This window comes from Ruditapes philippinarum, unplaced genomic scaffold, assembly GCF_026571515.1.
Source record: "Ruditapes philippinarum isolate M1 unplaced genomic scaffold, ASM2657151v2 ctg1106_1_1_1_1, whole genome shotgun sequence".
NCBI lineage: Eukaryota > Metazoa > Mollusca > Bivalvia > Venerida > Veneridae > Ruditapes > Ruditapes philippinarum.
Window position 1 is genome coordinate 196,997 of NW_026855119.1, and position 22,845 is coordinate 219,841.

The 22,845-nt window shown below is 32.8% G+C and overlaps 1 protein-coding gene across 2 annotated transcripts in view; it reads right to left on the reverse strand.

Moving 5' to 3' along the window:
• LOC132742152 (dynamin-like 120 kDa protein, mitochondrial) overlaps nt 1-22,845 on the reverse strand; it is a 49,107-nt gene that overhangs the window by 12,641 nt on the left and 13,621 nt on the right. For both annotated transcript variants that reach the window (XM_060730480.1, XM_060730479.1), the window contains 18 exons: nt 20,649-20,728; nt 19,917-19,970; nt 17,905-18,009; nt 14,483-14,569; nt 13,700-13,776; nt 13,035-13,152; nt 12,723-12,797; nt 10,736-10,807; nt 9,942-10,041; nt 9,424-9,554; nt 8,467-8,539; nt 7,764-7,836; nt 6,698-6,813; nt 5,708-5,772; nt 5,444-5,520; nt 3,878-3,970; nt 3,236-3,308; nt 2,586-2,747 (listed from right to left, as the gene is read on the reverse strand). In XM_060730480.1, the coding sequence (XP_060586463.1) occupies nt 2,586-2,747; nt 3,236-3,308; nt 3,878-3,970; nt 5,444-5,520; nt 5,708-5,772; nt 6,698-6,813; nt 7,764-7,836; nt 8,467-8,539; nt 9,424-9,554; nt 9,942-10,041; nt 10,736-10,807; nt 12,723-12,797; nt 13,035-13,152; nt 13,700-13,776; nt 14,483-14,569; nt 17,905-18,009; nt 19,917-19,970; nt 20,649-20,728 (1,631 nt within the window). The remainder of the gene's footprint in view (nt 1-2,585; nt 2,748-3,235; nt 3,309-3,877; nt 3,971-5,443; nt 5,521-5,707; nt 5,773-6,697; nt 6,814-7,763; nt 7,837-8,466; nt 8,540-9,423; nt 9,555-9,941; nt 10,042-10,735; nt 10,808-12,722; nt 12,798-13,034; nt 13,153-13,699; nt 13,777-14,482; nt 14,570-17,904; nt 18,010-19,916; nt 19,971-20,648; nt 20,729-22,845) is intronic.

Genomic DNA, 22,845 nt, shown 5'->3' on the forward strand with positions numbered 1-22,845 from the left:
TTGATATGCTAAATGCATAACAAGAGCCACCGCCGGGCGGGGGCAACGCTCGACTTTTTACTTTTTCTAAACGCAAACATAGAAAGGTTTGAACATATCTTAACGTTTCCTTTTTATAAATTTAGTTGGTCTGTCTTGTCACATTAGTTTTGTTTATATATTTTGTATATATATATGAATAGAAACATTACGCAATTTCTAAAAATAGAAACAATGACGCAATTTCTAAAAATAGCAACACAATGACGCAATTTCTAAAAATAGAAACAATGACGCAATTTCTAAAAATAGCAACAATGACGCAATTTCTAAAAATAGCAACAATGACGCAATTTCTAAAAATAGAAACAATGACGCAATTTCTAAAAATAGCAACAATGACGCAATTTCTAAAAATAGAAACAATGACGCAATTTCTAAAAATAGCAACAATGACGCAATTTCTATAAATAGCAACAATGACGCAATTTCTAAAAATAGAAACAATGACGCAATTTCTAAAAATAGCAACAATGACGCAATTTCTAAAAATAGAAACAATGACGCAATTTCTAAAAATAGAAACTATGACGCAATTTCTAAAAATAGCAACTATGACGCAATTTCTAAAAATAGCAACTATGACGGAATTTCTAAAAATAGCAACAATGACGGAATTTCTAAAAATAGAAACAATGACGCAATTTCTAAAAATAGCAACAATGACGCAATTTCTAAAAAATGGAAACAATGACGCAATTTCTAAAAATAGCAACAATGACATGAAATTTCTAAAAAATAGAAACAATGACGCATTTTTAAAAATAGCAACAATGACGCAATTTCTAAAAATAGAAACAATGACGCAATTTTTAAAAATAGCAACAATGACGCAATTTCTAAAAATAGTAACTATGACGTAAATTTCTAAAAATAGAAACAATGACGCAATTTTTAAAAATAGCAACAATGACGCAATTTCTAAAAATAGCAACTATGACGTAATTTCTAAAAATAGAAACAATGACGCAATTTCTAAAAATAGAAACTATGACGCAATTTCTAAAAAAAAAGCAACAATGACGCAATTACTAAAAATAGAAACTATGACGCAATTTCTAAAAATAGAAACAATGACGCAATTTCTAAAAATAGCAACAATGACGCAATTTCTAAAAATAGCAACTATGACGCAATTTCTAAAAATAGAAACAATGACGCAATTTCTAAAAATAGAAACAATGACGCAATTCTATAAATAGAAACAATGATGCAATTCTTGTTGTTGTTGTTGTAAATATATATACACACACACACACACACACACACACCAATAAATATATAATTATGGTCATTTAATGCACAAATCTGAGAAAATTCAGTAATTTAACCTTCAAGGTCAAGGTCATTAAAGAGCCCAAACAAATTTAGGTTTGATAAACAACGAAGTCTGGTCCTTAAGAATGTTCTGTTATAATATGAAGTTGATCCCTTCAATAATAGCAAAGTTACAGTCAGTTACCGCCAAAACAATGAAAATTTCAATAATTTGACCTTCAAAGACAATGTCATTAATGAGTGAAGGTCAAGGTCTTTCGGTATATTTTTAACAGTTATCTTTGAAGATTATTATGTTCAAGTTTCAAGACAATCCATTCAAAAATAACAAAGTTACAGCCAATAATAGCCAAAAAAATGAAAATTTCAATAATTTGACCTTCAAAGTCAAGGTCATTTATGAGTGAAGGTCAAGGTCTGTCTAGTTATTTTTAAGGGATATCCCTGAAGATAATTATGTTCAAGTTTGATGACAATCCATTCAAAAATAACAAAGTGACAGCCAATAATAGCCAAAAAAATGAAAATTTTAATAATTTGACCTTCAAAGTCAAGGTCATTTATGAGTGAAGGTCAAGGTCTGGCAGGTTATTTTTAAGGGATATCCTTGAAGATTATTATGTTCAAGTTTGAAGACAATCCATTCAAAAATAACAAAGTTACAGCCAATAACAGAATGAACAAGCAAAAATTGGACTTTTAACCTTGAAGGTCAAGGTCATTTATGGATGAAGGTCAAGGTTAGTGTGGTCTACTGAAAGGTCTTGTCCCAAGGGTTGTTGTGGCCAAGTATGAAGACAATACACCAAGAAATAAAAAAGTTATGATCCAGGTACAAGTTTGCGGACGGCAACGCCGACCTGACTATAACAATACCTCTACTTTTTTTTTCAAAAAAAAAAAAAAGTCGAGCTAAAAATAAATAAGGTATTTAGTATGAACATTTATATGATGATTTTTTGTTCTAGAGCATTTGATCATCTACTGTATAAATATATGTCTCTCACACTTACCAACAACATCCATATGTCAACATTTTCTGTTTTGTTGCTAAGTTTGATATTAAATAAAAATATCAATGCATTTATTAAGTGTATTTCAGACCTTCCATTTTAGACCAATTGACTTAAATGCATAAAAGCCAGCTACCAACAGTATAGAACCTGGCCAGACTGCACATAATGGCCTGGCTCTATACTGAATGTGGCAAAAGTGAAACACATTCAATTCCGGCAAGTCAAGGTTTATATATCAAAGTATCCATCTACCAGACTTTCTTCAGCCTTGTTCTCCCAGTTATGCGTAGATTTACTAGCTTCTATCACAGCAAGTTTAAGTCGGTTAAACACTTCATCATGCTCAGTAGGGTTCTTCTTCTTGTCCTTCTCTGCCAGAAGTGCAAACTCTTGATGTAACACATCCCAGCCAACCTAATAACAATTCGTTATTGTGAACAATTCATCCATTATAATATAACATACCATTTGACAGGTTGGTAATGGATAAATTGGAACTGAAGATACACTATGTGTGTGTAATGAATCAATTTTCAACAAACTTGAACATTCATCATTTATAAACTAAGCATATTTTAAAATTTATCTTTTATTTTTGTCAAATGGATTTATAATGTAACAGAAAACAACTCTTCAGACTGCTGGCAGAAACATGTTTTACCAAGGCGCCCAGTGCCGCTTGATCATGGTCCATATTGTTTCCTTGAAACATTATACATCATTCCCAAAAAGTTGAAGTGAGGAAGAAATGGCCTGCATACCTTGATTGACAAATCATTTTTTTCACACAAAATTCTAAGGTATCATATTTCCAACACATAATCAAACGAATGGTTTTGCCATATTGAAAGATGGACAAGTGGATGTAAGATAAATAAGTGTGGTAAGAGATAAAAACTAACCTCTACACTTCTTTTAGGTAAAGCATGATAAGCCCATTCTGACAGTTTTATATCTACCATTGTATTAAATTCTCTGAAAATAGTATAAATCATAAACCTTTAAGTCATCAAGTCATATAATAGCATCTATAAGTCACCGTTTAAGTACATGTAAGTAATGTTAAGCTCCTAATTCCTTACTGGAACATATAAGCCAAGGGGGCAGTGAGAAATATGGGAGCTTTTTTCATCTACAGAAACTTCACACTAGCAACTTATCAAATGTAGGGGATAATCCAAACTTCAATTCCTGATTTTAAATGTAACACAAGGTGATGTTTCTTGTACAAATCAAAGCATAGAAATCATATCTTGAAGTCAAATTTACCCAAACAGAAGCAAGCTGGATATAATCAATAACATCTTTAATCTCTGGTTATCTCTACTACATGTTTTTTTGTGTTAAAGATATAATATAATGCTTTGACGAGTTTCAAATTCACTTTCTAAGCTACATATACATGTATGCAACAAACCAAGTATGTAAAAGGCAATACATTTGCAATGAAGTGAAAGATACAGAATTATGCTCTTAAAAGTATAATAACAAATTTATGACAAAGTATCAATGTTATCAATAAATCTGTATATAGATTATCTTACCCTACAGTTCCAGCTTGTGCAGCTGGTAAATAAATATTTTCAAACACATGTGTGGCCGTTCTCTCCCATAATTTCTTACGAAACATCATCTCCCTGAAGAAAAAAAACATTGCTATATTATGAGATGCACAAGGAGAAATGTCGCAAGGTGAGTGAAGATTTGGAACTTCAGTTTTTCTATGCTTTGGTCTAAAATAGCAGAATGTTTCTAAAACTCTTTTACTGCTTTTTACCCATTTATTAAATTTCCTGCTTGTTTAAAAGTTTGCATCTTTGCTTTTATTTGTGTTCCAACACAAGTCGGCTGGAAACACTCACTATAAAGAAGTTTCTTATTTAGCAATAAAACAGTAAGCAGTAAGACTATAACAACCATCACTTCAAACACCTTAACAAGAAACATGGCAATGCCATGAAACCAGGTTTTCAATTATCACCATTGTAGATAAATATGTTGTATTTGAAATACAAATACAAGCAACAAACAATGTAACTATGTGCAATGTAAAACATGAATAATGTAGGAGGAATTGCCACTGAAGAAGTGTTCACTATAATATTATGTATAAGGAAAAAAACAAAGGGCCATAATTAGGTCAAAAACTATCCAATCACAAAACCCCGACAATATGTGCCAGGGTGCTTGATGACAAAGCTTCTGTGAAAGTTTGAACAAAATCCGTTGAGAAATGTAGGACGAGTTCAGCACAGAAGAATTTGTTCACTATAATTATATTGATAATTCTGTATAATGAAAAACAAGTTACAAAGTAGACATGAAATAATATATCATATCTTTTTTAAATTACCTCTAAAGATGATATGACCTTTGACTGCCAAATCAAGTTAAAATCATGTAAACAGGATTTTCAATGTTAATGTCACTGTGACCTTGACCTTGGAGCCAGCCATGCGGAACATGCGTTCTGCACGTCATCTTGATGTGGTAAACATTTGTCTGAAGTTTCATCAAAATTCTTCAAAGGGTTGAAGAGTTACAGAGCGGACAGGATTTTCAATGTTAATGTCACTGTGACCTTGACCTTGGAGCCAGCCATGCGGAACATGCGTTCTGCACGTCATCTTGATGTGGTAAACATTTGTCTGAAGTTTCATCAAAATTCTTCAAAGGGTTGAAGAGTTACAGAGCGGACACAATTTCGTTTGACGCCCGCCCGCCCATCCGCCCGCCATACCCCAATCTAATAACCAGGATTTTCAAAATTGAAAACCTGGTTAAAAATAATCATAGTGGTATATATTATTTTGGTTGGTTTTAATGTTGCACCAATTCAGTATAGGTCATGAAGCGCCTTTCCAGCTTTTTTACTGGCAGAGAAAGACCTTATGAGCCCTTTCCTGCATTATTTCAGGCACAAAAAGGAGTAGAACCACCAATATTTCCTAAGCTAGCTGAATAGCTTCCTTACATGAAACAAATCTAAAGTCCTTTTGGGGATCTGAAACCACAGCGGTGAGGTGCAAGTCAATTGAAGTAAACGACCTTAACCACTTTGCCACATATGCCCCCTAAATGATTTATAAACTAGAAACAAAATCACTAACCATGCCTTGGGAGCTACAGCCCCTAAACTAATAACTTCATCCAATATCTCTCCTTTAGCCTTCTCAAATAACTCATCCTGAAATGACATGTAAATAGCTGTATGTACTTAAACATACCTTCAATAGTGTTTTTTTCTTCTAAATAAACATTTAATAAGGACACAGCAGAAAACATGTTCTTAAAAAATTTATAACATTTATTTAAAAGCATGCAATACTAATAGATCAATATAATTTTCTAATAAGGCTAATTGGTACACTTACTCTGTCCAACTCTCTCAATCTTGGAAAATTGTTTTTCCATTCTGTTTCCAGGTTATATCTTGTAGCTGAAAAACAAAAACAATTTCAGTTAAAAAGAAATATATCTGTCAAATAATTTATGAATACTTTTTCTGTACTAAAAATCAGGACAAATCTTCCTTTCAAAAAGATTTCATTTTATTTCAAAGTAGTTTACTTCATATTTATACCTACATGGGCTACATGTTTCACAGAAAACATTTTAAATAAATATCACATCGATGATTTTCCTTTCCATATTATTAACCTGTCTGAACTAGGCTTTAAACTGTTGGCTGACTAGTTTCCTTTTCATGTCTCTTAAACTGATAATGGAACAGGTCCAAGAAATGGAAAACGTGACAAATTTATATCACAAATTCAGCAGGTTAAAAGTGTTCACCTTTTTATTTCCAGTGCATATAAAACAGGCTTATGCTACCAGCATAAAGGTATCCTAGCAGTCTGGCCATAATCTGTACAACTGGTGGCTGTTTAATTTTGAATTTTTTACATTTGAATCCTTGCACTTTTAACATTAGGTTCAATATTAAAGGTAGGTAAGAAAACCCCATTAGAACATTTCTGAAGTTAAAGCCTGTTTGTGCTGATAACACGGATGACCAAAATCCCTCTACAACTTTTGACATAATGCATCTTTTTTTAAAGCACATTTACTTTTTTTCTGTCTTTTGTTGAACAAAACAATAAAGGTCATGTAGCAACTTTCCAGCTTGACAGATGAAGGAAGACCTCAGGTGCCCATCTGAGCAATATTTCAGCCATGAGTTAGCACCACACTAGAAACCACCACCTTCCATAAACTATCTGTAAAACTTCCTTACATGACAAAAGTAAAGTTCATTGCAGGATTCAAACCTACAGCACAGTCAGAGGCAGATGATTAGAAAACAATGATTAAAATCATTCGACCATGGAGGTCAAAATGACGACACTTCTTATATAACGTACCTTTAAATGCATCTGCTTGTTGTTCTATGTTGTCTTTCACCATTTTCCAGAACAGTTCTGACACAGCCATACTAAGATTATTGGTATTTGTCTGTGTCACTTTCAACGCCCCATCCCTGTAATGTAAAAATAACATTCATGGTTAGAAATTAAGAAATCTGAAAAAAGAATCACCCGGAAATTCTGTATATAGAAATTTTAGTAGATAATGAGCTTTGTTAGTTTGAAAACCCTGAATTCAGGACTCATCCAGAATTATTTCATGTATGTAATTATATTTACAGAAAATATTGCTACTTTTGGCTTTACTTTAAAGGGAGACACAGGCAAAATTTTCATTTCTTAGTTTTGATTGTTTCAGTCATCATCATTCTGTAAATGCCCTGAAAATGAATATATTAGACAGGCAAAGGAACAAAACTTTTCTCCGTATAAAGAATAAAATGGTAGTTTCCTAACTTGACCCGCGTGGGTCAGGTTAGAGCACTAGGATTTCACAATATTTGTCAAAGTGAACTCTGGAAACGTTAAAGAACATATCAAATGAATGACTTAGACTTGTTTCAATCATACAATATCCATAATATCTGTTATTGTAACTTCAAGGGTTTGTTCAAGTCATGTGACTTGTTTTAAAACTATTTGGCGATTCTATTCGGGTCTAGATTTTGTTAAACATATAAAGATATAATTACGCTTCAAACCCAAAATATTTAGAATTTAAACAAAAATTCATGCTGAAACTTCAAGAAATGTCATTTTAGCGTGATTTAAGTACATCAGATCATTTTAATATTTTAGTCATTATTTTGCCTCAATATCCCTTTAAAGCTGGTCAAAACACGATAAATAATCAACATTTTTATTAATTCAGTCATTTGCATAGATATAGCAACAATGCCGATCTAAAGTTCATGTGTGTATAAAAACACTAACACTGACTTTTCATGTTTATAATGCCATATTAAATAAGAAATTAGAAATTTCCATTCAATGTATGTCCATCTATGTTTATTAAAATATTTACTCATGTAATATGCAAAAGAAAAGCAAGGTGTTAACTTACTGCAGTAGCCTTGATTTCTGGAAAAATTCACTCTCATATTTTCTGATTGTGTCAATACTGTCATTAGAGTTACCTGAAATAATTAAAACATAACTGACGTTTATCTGTAATTTACTTCTATCATACATAAAATTCTATCTTCATACACATGTCATAACAATAACACATGTCAAGTTGTTTTTTTTTTCATGCATAAATTTCTATTGTCAAGACAATAACTCGACATGTTGTTTTTTTTGTTGTTTTATTTTTTTAACTGGCAGAGTAGTTTAGGTGAAGAAAAACAGAAACCATTGTGTGTACAGATGTACTGACAGTCTCAAACCATTATAACCTCTAACAATTTTGTTGCAAATGGTTATAATCATGGAATTAGTACCATCTAAAGCCACAGTGCCGCAACCCCTATCACCTTATTTTTGACACATCATAATCATTTCAACATTTTTTAAAAACAAACTCAGTAGAGTCATTTTAATATTTCTTAAAGTTCACAATGCATTCAAGAAGCAAATCTGTGTTATTATTACAAATAACATTTCTTAAATTGCAAAGAAATTGTGTGAACTGTTTTTTGTTTTTGTTTTTAAATTAAAAACAGAATCTTACCATATCTTTAAATATTGTCTAAATTCTTCTACAACCAAAGTACAGGCATTGGCAGTAAGTTAGATTAGTGTGATCTGAGATTAGACTTACATACCTTTGCCAGTCACAACAGCAAAATAGCCTAGTGCTTTCATTGGAAACAATTCGCCATCTAATATTGATTTTATCTGAAACAAATTACAATTTGCTTTAATGTCATAACTTAAACATGAATACAGATTATTCAAATTACAATCACACAATAATATGATAATCTTTTCTTCAGTAATATTTCACAAACTATAGTATGCTTTCATTGACAAAGGTTATAAGGTAATTTTCTTAGCATTACTGGTTAAATGATCTACCACATGCTCTTAAGACTCCAAGATTTATGTCACACACAAGAAAACAATGAGCAGAAATATCTCCATCAGTTAATTAAATTGTTAGGTTTCTGTTTTTGAAAAATTCAGCTCCCTCGCAACTTATAACAGCAAAAGACCACTTTCTTGAAGTAAATTAAATAACCAATAACCTCTTCAGCAATGTAGCCACTTTGCTAGGAAGGCTAAAAACAAGCACATATTAAAGATTTTTGAAGAATGGTGTCCCCAGAAATTTGAGCCTGGAAAATGTAGAATATTCTGCGTTCAAGTGCCATAATTCAGTCAAAATCCATGTTAGAGTTATGGGCTTTGAAAGATGACCACCTATCATGCTCTCAAATAAATGTATGAAGTTTCAACCCCTTCGATTCAGTAGTTTTGGAAATACCAACCAGCACACAAAAAACTTGACCAAAGTGTGACACCCTAAGCACAGGTGAGTACAAAAGATCTCCCTATTCTTCAAATAGTCAAGCTAAAACTCAGAAAACATTTTAGTCAGAGATTGATAATTTCACTTGTCCGCTAGTGATTACAAGTAAAATTTAAGTGAAATTGATGTAGGAAGAGTAGAAACATGTTGCCTGCACATTCGATTTAGAAGCTACTTGTCCTGTAGGACAAGTGACTCTGAAAATATTTTTCGATGTCTGCTTTAACTTTAATGAAAGATATATACATACTCTGTTAGGATTATACAGATTACTCTCGGCTAGATCCACCTTGGTGAGGACAAAGATTGTTCGTTTACCACTCGGGTCTATCTGACTAACTACATCTGTTACATTGCTTCTCTCTGCATCCAGGGAACCATCTGTTATATAAAACAATACAATATAAACTTTACTTATGACATTGTATACAGGGAACCAACTCTTTTAAGTTTACTATTAGCAGAATAAAAGCAAATGTTTATTTTCATTTTACCTAATTTCCACAAGTTACAACCCCACATTTTACCAATTGCTTGGGCAATTCAATATATGATGCCTCTCTCTCAAAGCAACATAGCCATAACTTGTTCTTTTATAACTGGTAACTAAGACCTGTAATGCACCACATTTGTGTCTAACATAACTTACTTGTCTCGTCTTTTAGGTAGTTTTTCATCTCTTACATTATGCACCCTTTCAAACAAAAACTCAACAGTTTGACAATAATTTTACTGTTTAAAAGAAGCAGAATTGAACAAACTACCTACCTTGTATACACAGTATAATTGCATTCGGATTTTCCATGTAACTTTTCACAAGCCTTTTGATACCTTCTTTCGTATCAGGGGCCATAACTGTTGTTTCAGTCTGAAATAATAAAATAAGATGATAATAAATATCAATTTTTGCGCACTGTGTTATAACTTTGAAAATACAGAATGGGTCCAAAAAATTACAAAGATAACTAATGTAGTTTCAAATAGTGTGATATTAGTTATATCTAATTGATTTATTTTAACATAAGTTATTTCTCACTGATATATTTTAATATTAGTTATATCCCACCGATATATTTGTTTGTTTGTTTCATTTTACGCCTTTTCCCAACAGTATTTTTGTCATATTGGCGGGTAATTTCATAACCATCGTTCCTGGAGAGTTACACCAGTACTAGACTACCTTCCTCCGTGCTAAACTACCAAAGCATCTCCCGGGGATCGGACCCACGCCAGAAAGGTAACTGGATTAGAAGTCAATGACTCTAACTCCTCAACCACGTAGGCGGTTAATATATTTGAATATTAGTTATATCTCATTATTATATTTCAATATAATACATCTCACTGATATAATTAGTTTAATATTAGTTACAACTCCTAATCTATTCTAATATAAGTTATATCTCACTGATATATTTTAATATCATATATCTCACTGATATATTTTTATTTAAGTTATATCTCACTGATGATATATTTTAACGAGGAATTAGACATCCTGACTCTAAAATTATTATGTAAGATATTCTGTTACAAATATAAACAATAAATGATAAACTTACTGAAATAATTCCAGGTAAATCAACCAGTACCATTCTTTGAATACCAGGCCCTTTCACAGACATTGATATACACTGAAACATCCATTGGAATAAATAAAGGTTATTTTTTTAATGGGAGTTTAAATCAAGATGCAACTAAATTGTGCTATATAAAGTGATATAATAATACCATCACTTGCAATGCTTAACGGGGAAAAGAAGGTATTTACTGAAAAAAGAAACAAGAGGGCCATGATGGCCCTGAAGTCGCTCACCTGTATGTAGGCCCCCGGAACTGGGCAATTTTAAACCCCAGGGCTTTTATTTGAACAAACTTGGTAGACACCCATTAGAAGATGTTTCATGCTAAACATCTAAGGTCTAGCTCCTTGGGTTTTTTAAAAGAAGATTTTTTCAAGTTTTTTCTTTACACATATAGTTTAAAACAATGACACACCTGGGGCAGGACCAGTTTTGACCCCAGGGCTTTTATTTGAACAATCTCTGTAGACACTTACTATAAATTGTCTCATGCTTAATATCCAAACTCTAGCTATTCGGGTTTTATCAAAGAAGATTTTTAAGTTTTTGCTATACACATATAAGGAAAATCAATGTCCCCCGGGGCCGGCAAATTTTGACCCCAGGGCTTTTATTTGAAAAAACTTTGTAGACACTCACTAGAAGATGCTTCGTGCTTAATATCTAAACTCCAGCTATTTGAGTTTTTTTTCAAAGAAGATTTTTTAAGTTTTTGATATACACATATAAGGAAAATGAATGACCCCCGGGGCGGGGCCAATTTTGACCCAGGGCTTTTATTTGAACAAACTTGGAAGACACTCACTAGAAGATGTTTCATGCTTAGTATCTAAACTCTAGCTATTTGGTTTTTTTCAAAAAAGATTTTTTAAAGTTTTTGCTATACACATATAAGGAAAATAAATGACCCCCGGGGCGGGGCCAATTTTGAACAAACTTGGAAGAAATCCATTAGAACATGTTTCATGCTGAATATCTTAGCTCTAGCTCTTTGGGTTCTTTAAAAGAAGATTTTTAAGTTTTTACTATATGCATATAGGGAAAATCAATGTCCCCCTGGGGCGGGGCCAATTTTGACCCCAGGGCTTTTATTTGAACAAACTTGGTAGACACCCATTAGAACATGTTTCATGCTAAATATCTTAGCTCTAGCTCTTTGGGTTCTTTAAAAGAAGATTTTTTAAAGTTTTTACTATATGCATATAGGGAAAATCAATGACCCCCAGGGGGGGGGGGGCAATTTTGACCCCATGGCGTTTATTTGAACAAACTTGGTAGACACTCACTAGAAGATGTTTCATGCCAAATATCTAAGCTCTTTGGGTTTTCTAGAAGATATTTAAAGTTTTTTCTTTTGGTTGCCATGGCAACCAGAGTTCTGCATGGAATTAAATTCTTTGAACAATTTTCAAAGGTGACCACCAAAGGAACATTCCTGTGAAGTTTGGATGAAATTGTCTTAGTGGTTTATGAGGAGATGTCATTTAAAGTAAAAGTTTACGGACGCCGGACGAAAAGCGATCACAAAAGCTCACCCTGTCACTTTGTGACAGGTGAGCTAAAAAACTTAAAATGTGTAAGATCAACAGAACAAACTGACAGCCTTGTCAACTTTCAGAAGAGGTCATTGAAAGAAGAGATGAATTTAAATAAGAAACTACAGATGAAATGTCTTAATCCAATCCTGAAATATTTTGTACCATCACATGTGTTGTCTGATAATAGGCAATTGCATGTTGCAGCTACTGTGTAGCAGGAGACACAAAAATCATTAACATGCCCAAAACACGATTTATATTCAAAGATCATAACTAAGCCAACAATCATTTTACTGGAAAACCTGTTAAATATGCACAAGCACTTGAAGTACCAATCTGTTACTCTGAAGAAGGCGACACTATAATAGTTGTTCTAAAATTTTATACACTTAAGATATTATTCAGTAAATTTTAAACAAATCACATACCTCAGTACTGACAGTCTGTCCACCTTTAACACTCTTTTTCATCCTATGCTCGACTTCCTTCCTTAATGCTTCTGTCTGTAAAGTGTGACAAAATTTTCATTGTTAAAATATTTTTTTGTTTAAATGGAAATTAATATAACAATGGAGTGTAAACATTTTCTTTTGTAGCAAACAATTTCAATAAATATTCAAAACATCATGAAAAACTGTTTCTTCAGATTTACTCATTCCAGGAAAACTAGAGTTTTATAACTGATTAATTAGTAGTGAGAAACATAACTCTAAGATCAATTTATGCGACTATTATCTTACATCTTCTTCCTTTGTCAGGTCAAATTCTCTGGTACTGTCCTTAAACTGTGCCACATGATATGGACCTTCACTCAGCGTGACCTTGACTGGTGACCTTGTCATCATCTCACCAGAACCCCTGTCATAATTGAACCAATACAATATATTGAGTGTAAGAATTTAAAGAAACAAAACAAAAAGACACAAAGTCTTGGTATAATTGTGGTCTCATTATACAAATTTCTATAGATCTTTTAAGCTGTTGGTTTCTAAATCGATTTTTAACACATTTTTTGTTAATATCTCTGGGGCTGATCCACCTGACCAGCTGAATCAGTAGTGTGAGACAAATGACCATGACTCTCAATGTCTGAGATCAATTGTCACAGAGAAATTGTGCCTTTGTTTAAATACAAGATCAAACAGCTTTTAAATTGATGGTATTTACAAATCACTGACAGAAAAATGCCTCTCAAATCAATGGTATATAACAGGTACTGTTGGCACAAACTGCCAATGGAAATTGTACTTAAATATATAATGATTTAAATGGATGGAAATTAAAGCTATAATCTGACAGATTGGCTTTTTTAAAGGAATTACAACCTGCAATTGTTAGGGGAAAAAATTCAATTAATGAGATGAATACCAAGATATAGCATTATTAACATTAATTTATCACATACCTTGGGAATATCCTAGCCCTGGCAATCATTTCCAAAACACTTGTTTTACCAGCACTCTGGTCACCAACTACAACTACCTGGTGAAAATAAATAAATGTTGTATATCTTTTAGAAAAAAAGAAAATTATTATATATCTTTTAGAAAAAAAAGGAAAATTATTATTTAAACATTATAGGGTTAAAGCAACTTTTTTTGTCCATTAACATCTGCAGAAGTATGAGGATGTATTTAAAGCTTAAGCCCGAAGGGTGAGGGATTTAATAGGTTCAAGGGCTTCTGCAAATGTTAATGCACAAAAAAGGTGCATTAGCCCTATTTTTGCATAAAAGTATATGTTTATTTGTGCTTCTTCCATGTATTCCATCAGTCACACAATTTATTTATAGCTTATATATATAGCAAGTATTTATTTTATATCTTCAAGGAATTGACAGCATCTTCTGAATTTCTTGATCTAGTTTTGGTTGACAAATTGCTTAAAATAGGTTGCGTTTAACCATATCAGTATGTAGTTTTTTCTCCTTATGAATGGTCTGGTAACTAGATCCATTCCTATTTGTTAAACCTTATTTTCCCCAAACTCGGGTCAATCAATATTCAAAATTCAGATTTAATTTTTGATTTTGTTGGGTTTGATTTTTTTCTCAAATAAAGTTATTTTACAACTTGGCACTAACACTGGATAGCACTAAAGAAGCAATGGTTTCTTTATACAAAATATACATAACCAAATGCAGAATAACCGATTTGAACATAACATACATGTATAATAATATATTTACCCTTGGTAAATGATCCTGCGTGTTGTAACTGGAGTCAAAATCTGTGAGAACATCTAGTATCTCCGAGTACATGTCAATCAAGGATTTCTATAGCAAAAAGAAAGCAAAAATTATATACAATATAAAAACTCATACTTAAACTTGAATATAACCTTTTAATTTCTATCACAATGATCAACTTTAAAATCTTTCATTAAAGTATTAAGTGCCACTAATTATGAGGCTTCATGACAAAATATGCAAGATTTTTTACTTTTTGTAATCATGAAGATTTAATAGTGCAAAAGCACAGAATTAGAATTTCATACTTTTCATCTACAATCATGTGTATGAACTCTTATCCTGCTAGCGGCAGCTGAATCTACCCATGTGACCAGTGGAGACCAAGATCAGCCAGCATATCTGTACCATCTGATCATGCTCTGCACTGTTAGCCATTCAGACATAAATTGAAATTTCCCCTTAAAGCGATGAATGATTTAGTAAATATTGAAAGATGGATGAGTCTATTTAAGAACTTTAGCATGATATGGGTATAAAGGCTTTATTCAACTCTAAATTTTGCTGGTGACAATAATAATTTGCCTTGGCTCCCAAAATAAAGTTACAAAAGCATTCAACGGGAGTGGTGGCTTAATGGTTAAGGTGTCTGCCTCTCAACCCTGGGATCATGGGTTTGAGCCCCATTTGGGTCACGACCATGTTTCTTCATATGACATCAGTACTGGTCGGTTTTAGGAAGCGGACTCAAAAGTGATTTATATAAGTTGCAAGAACTTGTTTTGGAATCAAGCTTAAATAAATATGTTTAAACCAAAAGCATTCACATTCATGCAGTCTTACCAGAGTATGATATAGACTGTTTTATTTTTCATAGTTATATCAAAACCACCCCACATCAGGGGCGTAACTAGGCGTACTCCTGTACGCCCGTGCGTACAAATCAATTCTGTATTCTGAAAAATCACATGCACTAAAAGTTCTGAAAAAGTAATAAAAACAGAGGGATGGTAGTGTGGTCGGGGCAACAAATATTCATATAGGCCTAGATCTACTATATTTTTTATCATTATATAAAAATTCAAAAACATTTACAGTAGATCTACACATGTATTAGATCTAATTAATATCTTTTAAAATTATGGATTGCTGCAGAGAAGTACTTGGCCGTGCTGAAAAGGCAGAAAAAGACAGAGTGTGCAATTCCATCTCAACTGTATGCATTTATTTAAAAGAATCGCCAGAGTCTTGTATAAGTTATTGAAATAAGTATTCCTTGTGGTCAGCAAAATTAATCATTGAGTCATCAAACACACTCCATGCGTAATTATTTCAGTCGTATATCTGTTAATGAATTTATTTTATTTTCACAAAATATCTTAAACGAATCCTTTAAAGTATTCACGTGAGTTCTAAATGTAACTCCACATAATCTATGTTATATGCAAAGATTTTTAATTAATTTACTAACGTTTCTGAAAGGAGATTTTAAAATATCTTTGCATGTAATTTAACGCGGTATTTTTTTATATATTATAATGTAATGAATTATTTAACAGGCCAAAACATTCACTGAATTTAGTCACAATTTTCGCACTATTATCAGTCGTAAGTAATATATTGTTACAACAGTTGCTATTTATGAAGGTGCAAAATGGCGGTCTTTCCTGAGAGAGCATAGGGGGCATTGTATCTCGCATTTTAAACACAAGCTTAAATGTGAATAAACCCATTTTGTCCGAGAATATCAGTGTAAACTGTTGCGTATGTGGTGGACTAACGTATAAACTTGACAATTGCCGTCCAACGGCCCCGGCTTTTCTAAAGGATGCAAGGCTCTGTACCCAAACGTGAAGCACTGTTTGACCCTTTTAAGTGGTCATGCCAGTTCTCGACAACTACTGAACTAAAACGTTTGTACGTTGGAGACAGAGCGTATGTCTGGTCTAAGTCTCATAAACATTTATAAAGATAGGGTAGTAAATGCCGAGTAGACAAGTTTGCATACCAACGAAACAGACGTCTGGCGTTGTTTTTTTGTGTTTTTTTTGTAAATTTAAATAATTTACTGAATACGGGAGATTTGTTGCTAAACATCAGTTTGAAGGACGCAAAATAACAAGTATGTTATGCAAAAAAAATCAAATATAAATAAAAAAAAGGAGATATATAACGTACGTAAAATTAACAAGAGCTGTCGGTAGGACAGCATGCTCGACTATTCTTAGTGCTTGATAGTAAAAAAAATGCCTGATACAGTTACCTCCTCCTGTTTACAGGTTGGGGTCATGATGGTGAACAAGTGTGCAAAGTTTCAAAGCCATATGTCAATGGACTTTGAAAATATTTGAATTATTACAAAAACTTTAACGTAAATTCTAAGTCGAAAAAGGGGCATAATTCTGTCAAAATGCTTGATAGAGTTACCTCCTCCTGTTTACAGGTTGGGGTCATGATGTTGAACAAGTGTGCAAAGTTTCAAAGCCATATGTCAATGGACTTTGAAAATATTTGAACTATTACAAAAACTTTAACGTAAATTCTAAGTCGAAAAAGGGGCATAATTCTGTCAAAATGCTTAATAGAGTTACCTCCTGCTGTCTACAGGTTGGGGTCATGATGTTGAACAAGTGTGCAAAGTTTCAAAGCCATATGTCAATGGACTTTGAAAATATTTGAACTATTACAAAAACTTTAACGTAAATTCTAAGTCGAAAAAGGGGCATAATTCTGTCAAAATGCTTGATAGAGTTACCTCCTCCTGTCTACAGGTTGGGGTCATGATGGTGAACAAGTGTGCAAAGTTTCAAAGCCATTTGTCAATGGACTTTGAAAATATTTGAACTATTACAAAAACTTTAATGTAAATTCAAAGTCGAAAAAGGGGCATAATTCTGTCAAAATGCTTGATAGAGTTACCTCCTCCTGTCTACAGGTTGGGGTCATGATGGTGAACAAGTGTGCAAAGTTTCAAAGCCATATGTCAATGGACTTTGAAAATATTTGAACTATTACAAAAACTTTAACATAAGTGGTTACGCCGACGCCGACGCTCGGGTGACTGCAATAGCTCTACTTATTCTTATCGAATAGTCGAGCTAATAAAAAGAGCTTGAAATCATCACCAATATGTTGTAAATATAGCCTCTAGATAGTCACGAAATGCCAAGATATCGCTTCCTTTTTCAAAAATTTTCTCGGGGGTGCATGCCCCCGAACCCCCCTAGTTAAGGAGTACATATCAAAATCGCTCAGTTACGCCCCTGCACATTAACAATGGGCAGATCCAAATTCCAAGCAGGGCAAATCCATTATACAAATTTACCAAAGTTAAAGGTTTAGAAATATGTTACAAACAATCCAAGGAAATAGAAATCTTGATTTTATTTCAAATTGTTATTATCTTAAAAACTATTACTAACATTCATTTTACGTTTCTTGCCGGTCTTTTGCTCCATCAGGTTCAGCTGCTTTCTCAAGTCTCGGTTTTCCTTTTCTAATCTATCAACTTCTTTCTGGTATTTTGTCTGTGATAAAAACATTCTTCATTAAGGCCATTATTTTTTGATATTTCGGTTTACTGACCTGCCGCATCCTTTTTTTGGGAAAATGAAAAAAAAAAAAAAAAATCTGCCCCTAAAAAAAAGTACTCGAAATATGCGCTAATTAAATTTAGATCTAAATGTTCTATGGGAGATTTATTACTTATTAGACTTGTCAAAGAAATGTCGAGATTATTTTTGACGGCGATGTATTTTGCATGAAAAAAAATGTCTGCAAAATGGGTTAAACCATTCTCGCCAAATTAATTAGGCTAATATCTATATATTTAAAATATATTTCATGTATGTATATACAAAATCATATGTTTTGAAGGTCCAATTGTGTAGAAATGTCAAAGAAAACAACTACCAAAAAAAAGAAGAAAAAAAAAAAGCCAAAATACGCATGTTATCACTTTGATATGGATACAGCGAGAGAAATCTTATTCAATGAGAATCAGATTAAATTAAATCTAAAAAGAAATAATTACAGTGACAATATCACTATTTACAGATTTAACAAAAACATTAGTCTTTAAAAAGAGACTAGATATTTTCCTTTCAAACAAAATAAAAAAATGCACTTACGATTAATAATTTACATGTCGGTAATTGACCCGCTAATATTTCGATAGAAATATTTTTTCAACTTGGGCAATAATTTAACAAGTGTAATCTTTTCTTGACAGGTTTTTAAACTTCTGTTATATAAATAAATGAGTGCGAGTCAGTTGAGTTTCGGCACCTTTGATGATTCCGATTAAATGACTGGTACTACATGTGTGTGAACATCAAAGATTTACACCGACTCTTTTGATGGGTAGGCGAGGTCATCTCGTGTGTAGATTAAATAATAGCAACATGATATTTTATCAATTTGTGGATGCTATTTTGTTTTCACACCTGTATGTGAACGATGTTTTGTGTATTTATAAGCACTGTGGAATTTAGACAGTCGGTCATTTAATTTCTCTAGTAAGTACTATGTACGCATCACATTTATCAGAATCGGGATGGACTAATCATAAGAGAAGGGATTCTTACAAAGTATGTCACCTTCCAGACATGAAGATAATTATGAAAACTTTTCTCTTTTCCTTTTTTTTTTTTTTTTTTTCCCCTCCTCCGACCCTACCTATTTTTGGAAAAAATCAGTAAACCAAAATATAAAAAAAAATGGCCTAAAAATAAAACAAATGACTGGGGAATGTCATGTAACCAGATTTTTCTGCCAATTTTACATACATGAATGAACAAAGGACCATAATTCTGCCACATATGATGAAATAACAAAATCGTGAAATATGTGCCAGAGCATTAGTTCAGATAAATTTTGGTTGAAATCCATTTAGAAATGCAAGATGAGTTGTGCATAAAAGAAATTGTTGGGTTCTTTAGCAATGACTGATACCAGGCACCATTCAGTTTTAAGTCCATTTACTACCATATTTATTTCATTAAGCATTTTGGAAGTATTATTTTTCAAAATCAGAATTGTAATTTTTGCAGTAGATATACAACTTTCTTCACTTTAAAATCTAAGCTATACAGCTTTTCAAAAACAAACCCAATGTTTAAACAATCAAAATGTCATTTAGAGGTGTCAAGGTTTTAAGTGCGGAAATATGCTAAACAAATTTCATTATCTGTGCTTAAATCATGTCCTTAATATAATAATTACTATGTAAAATTAAAAAAAAGTTTAAAGGCGTTGCTTAAGTTACATATATAGACATATTGGCGAAAAGGAAACTATATAATAAAAATTTCTTTAAACTTTGCTTGATATTAAAGTATAATAACAGAAATTTTTTAAGAGAAAATAAGTTATGGGTCACCAAGGTCATTATGAGTTATATAATATATTTATGAAAATCTTAAATCGTTCGTACCTGCATTTTCAAAATTTCATCATTCATGGTGTCTTGTCTAGCCCTATCTTCCACCTGAAAGTAAACCAAGTGTATTTTATCACACTCAATCCTTATACATAAAACATTCTTACATTTATAACAATGACCCCCTATTCTTAGTTTATCAAGATACATTATTCAGAGACAAAACTATTCATAATATTTACAGTTACTCCTGCATGTTGAGTTGACAAATGTAATAGAATACCCATTCAACAAGGGTTTCTTAAGTATTAATGACCTTAACCCAGCAACCTGAAACCAAAGTCTTGGAAAACACAAAGTATTTATAAGTATCTAAATAATCATAAAATTATCATACCTTTAGTTATTAAAAGTAAAAGTCTTTTTTTTTTTGAAATTCTGACAATATGTCTGACAATGATTGACTACGACTTTCATTTTGTAGGTAAGTTATCTCAAAGTTCTTCCATGAATTATTTCACCATAGAGATCCTTCAATTTGGACAATATTTGGCCTAACAGACCTTTCGATGATACAAAATACACTGTACTTGGCCAATCACGTCCTTCAGTAATGAAAGTACTCAGGCATACAGACTCTTTAACGCTAAAATTTCTCGGCCACAGACACCTTTTATGAACGGAAATACTTACTTAGCACGAGAAATCCTTCCAAAAGATAGAAATGCAATGTACTTTTTGCAAGAGGCTCTAACAAAGTAAATGTAGAATTACAATTCAACTTACTGGTGAACCAGTCCTTCCTTCACCCTTTGAAAATGGACTGATACCAATTTTCGGCAATGCAGACTTGGTCATTTCAGAATCTGAAATTTATAAAATTATGTTATAGTGTAAATGAAGTTATTTAACAGTTTCAAATTACCAATTTTACAAGTCCTATGCAATTTTTAATAAGACAGAGAACCTAACTGTTATTTGTTATAAAATTTAGTTTATTTACAAGAAATTTTAAAATGTTTTATAATAAAACCGTATATTACTTTAAAAAAGAACATTATTATAAACATGTTTCTTAATCCAAACAAGAGCAATCAGTGATCACATGTGTTGCCTCATGATGGCCAATTTCATGTTGGGACAAGTTTTGTGACAGACGAATAGACAGACGGACAGTGCACAACTAGACTTGGTACTGATCATTTCTGTAAAGTTTGGATAAAATTGCACCAGTAGTTTATGAGGAGTAGTCCGGACAAGCTTTTATGTATCTTGCAACAAACAGAAAAAAACACCTTTTAATCAAAGGGCCATAACTCGGCCAAAAATCATTCAACCAGAAAACCCCTGCAATATGCGCAAGGACTTGAGCTATATATCAATCCTGTAAAGTTTCATTGAAATTGCATTAGTGGTATACGAGAAGTAGTCCGGACAAACTTTAAAAATAAAAACTATTAAAGGGCCATAACTCTGACAACAAGAGCCCGGTTTGAGCCGGGTGATGCTCCCCGAATCGGTTTTGGACACAGGAAAGTACACCTCTTGTAGTTTCAGAGTTATGTCCTTGGAAAAAGTTCAAAGTGCAATAATTCCAAAATTAGGAAAGGCAGAGTAACTGTTCTTTCCACTGCACTTCTAATCACTGTTATCTATCAACTTACAAAGTTTCTTGTTGATATCTCTTATGGTTTCTAAGTTATGTTCCGGACAAATTCAAAAAGGAAAAATACACAAATGGCAAGGCAGAGTTATGATTCTCATGCACTGCACATCTACCCATTGAGATACATCTACCTACAAAGTTTCATGTTGATATCTCTTATAGTTTTACAGCTATGTCCAGTACAAGATTTTTCTAAAAGGGGAGATAATTCAAAAATGAGGCTTAACAGAGTTATGTTTTTTTTGCACTGCACTTCTACTCAATGAGATCTATCTACCTACAATGTTTCATCTTGATATCTCTTATAATTTTAGAGTTATGTTCCTGACAAAGTTCAGTGTTAAAATTAACAAAGGGCAATAACTCCAAAATTAGGACAAAAAGAGTTATTGATCTTATGCACTGCACATCTACCCATTGAGATCTATTCACCTACAAAGTTTCATGTTGATATCTCTTATAGTTTTAGAGTTATGCCCGGGACAAGATTTTTCTATAAGGGGAGATAATTCAAACATGAGGCTTTACAGAGCTATGGTTCTTTTGCACTGCACTTCTACTCAATGAGATCTATCAGATCTATCTACAATGTTTCATCTTGATATCTCTTATAGTTTTAGAGTTATGTTCCGGACAGAGTTCAAAGTGTTGAAATTAACAAAGGGCAATAACTCCAAAATTAGGACAAAAAGAGTTATTGGTCTTATGCACTGCACATCTACCCATTGAGATCTTTTCACCTACAAAGTTTCATGTTGATATCTATTATAGTTTTCGAGTTATGCCCGGACAAGATTTTTCTATAAGGGGAGATAATTCAAAAATTGGGCAAAATAGAGTAATGGTTCTTTGACACTGCACTCCCCCTCAATGCCCTCTACCACTGTATGAAGTTTAAACAAATTATCTCCAAGGGTTTTCAAGTTATGCTCCAGACAAGTAAACGGACAGACAGATGGACGGACGGACAAGGCGCCGACTATATGCTCCCCCGAAATTTTTCGGGGAGCATAAAAATCATTGAACCGGAAAATGCTGACAATATGCACAACTACACTTGGTACTGATCATTCCTGTCAAGTTTGGATGAAATTGCACCAGTACTTTATGAGGAGTAGTCCGGACAAATTTTGGACAGACATATGGACGGACAGATGACGGAGAAGTGATTCCTATATGTCGCCACTACTCCGTAGAGGCAACTCTTCTACTAAAATATTTTCAAAGGTCCATTAGGCAACAGAAATGTTATCATTTTATTTTCCCAAAAGCTTTTTTATTTTTGGTCCTATGTTATAGTTTCCAAAAAGTTACTAA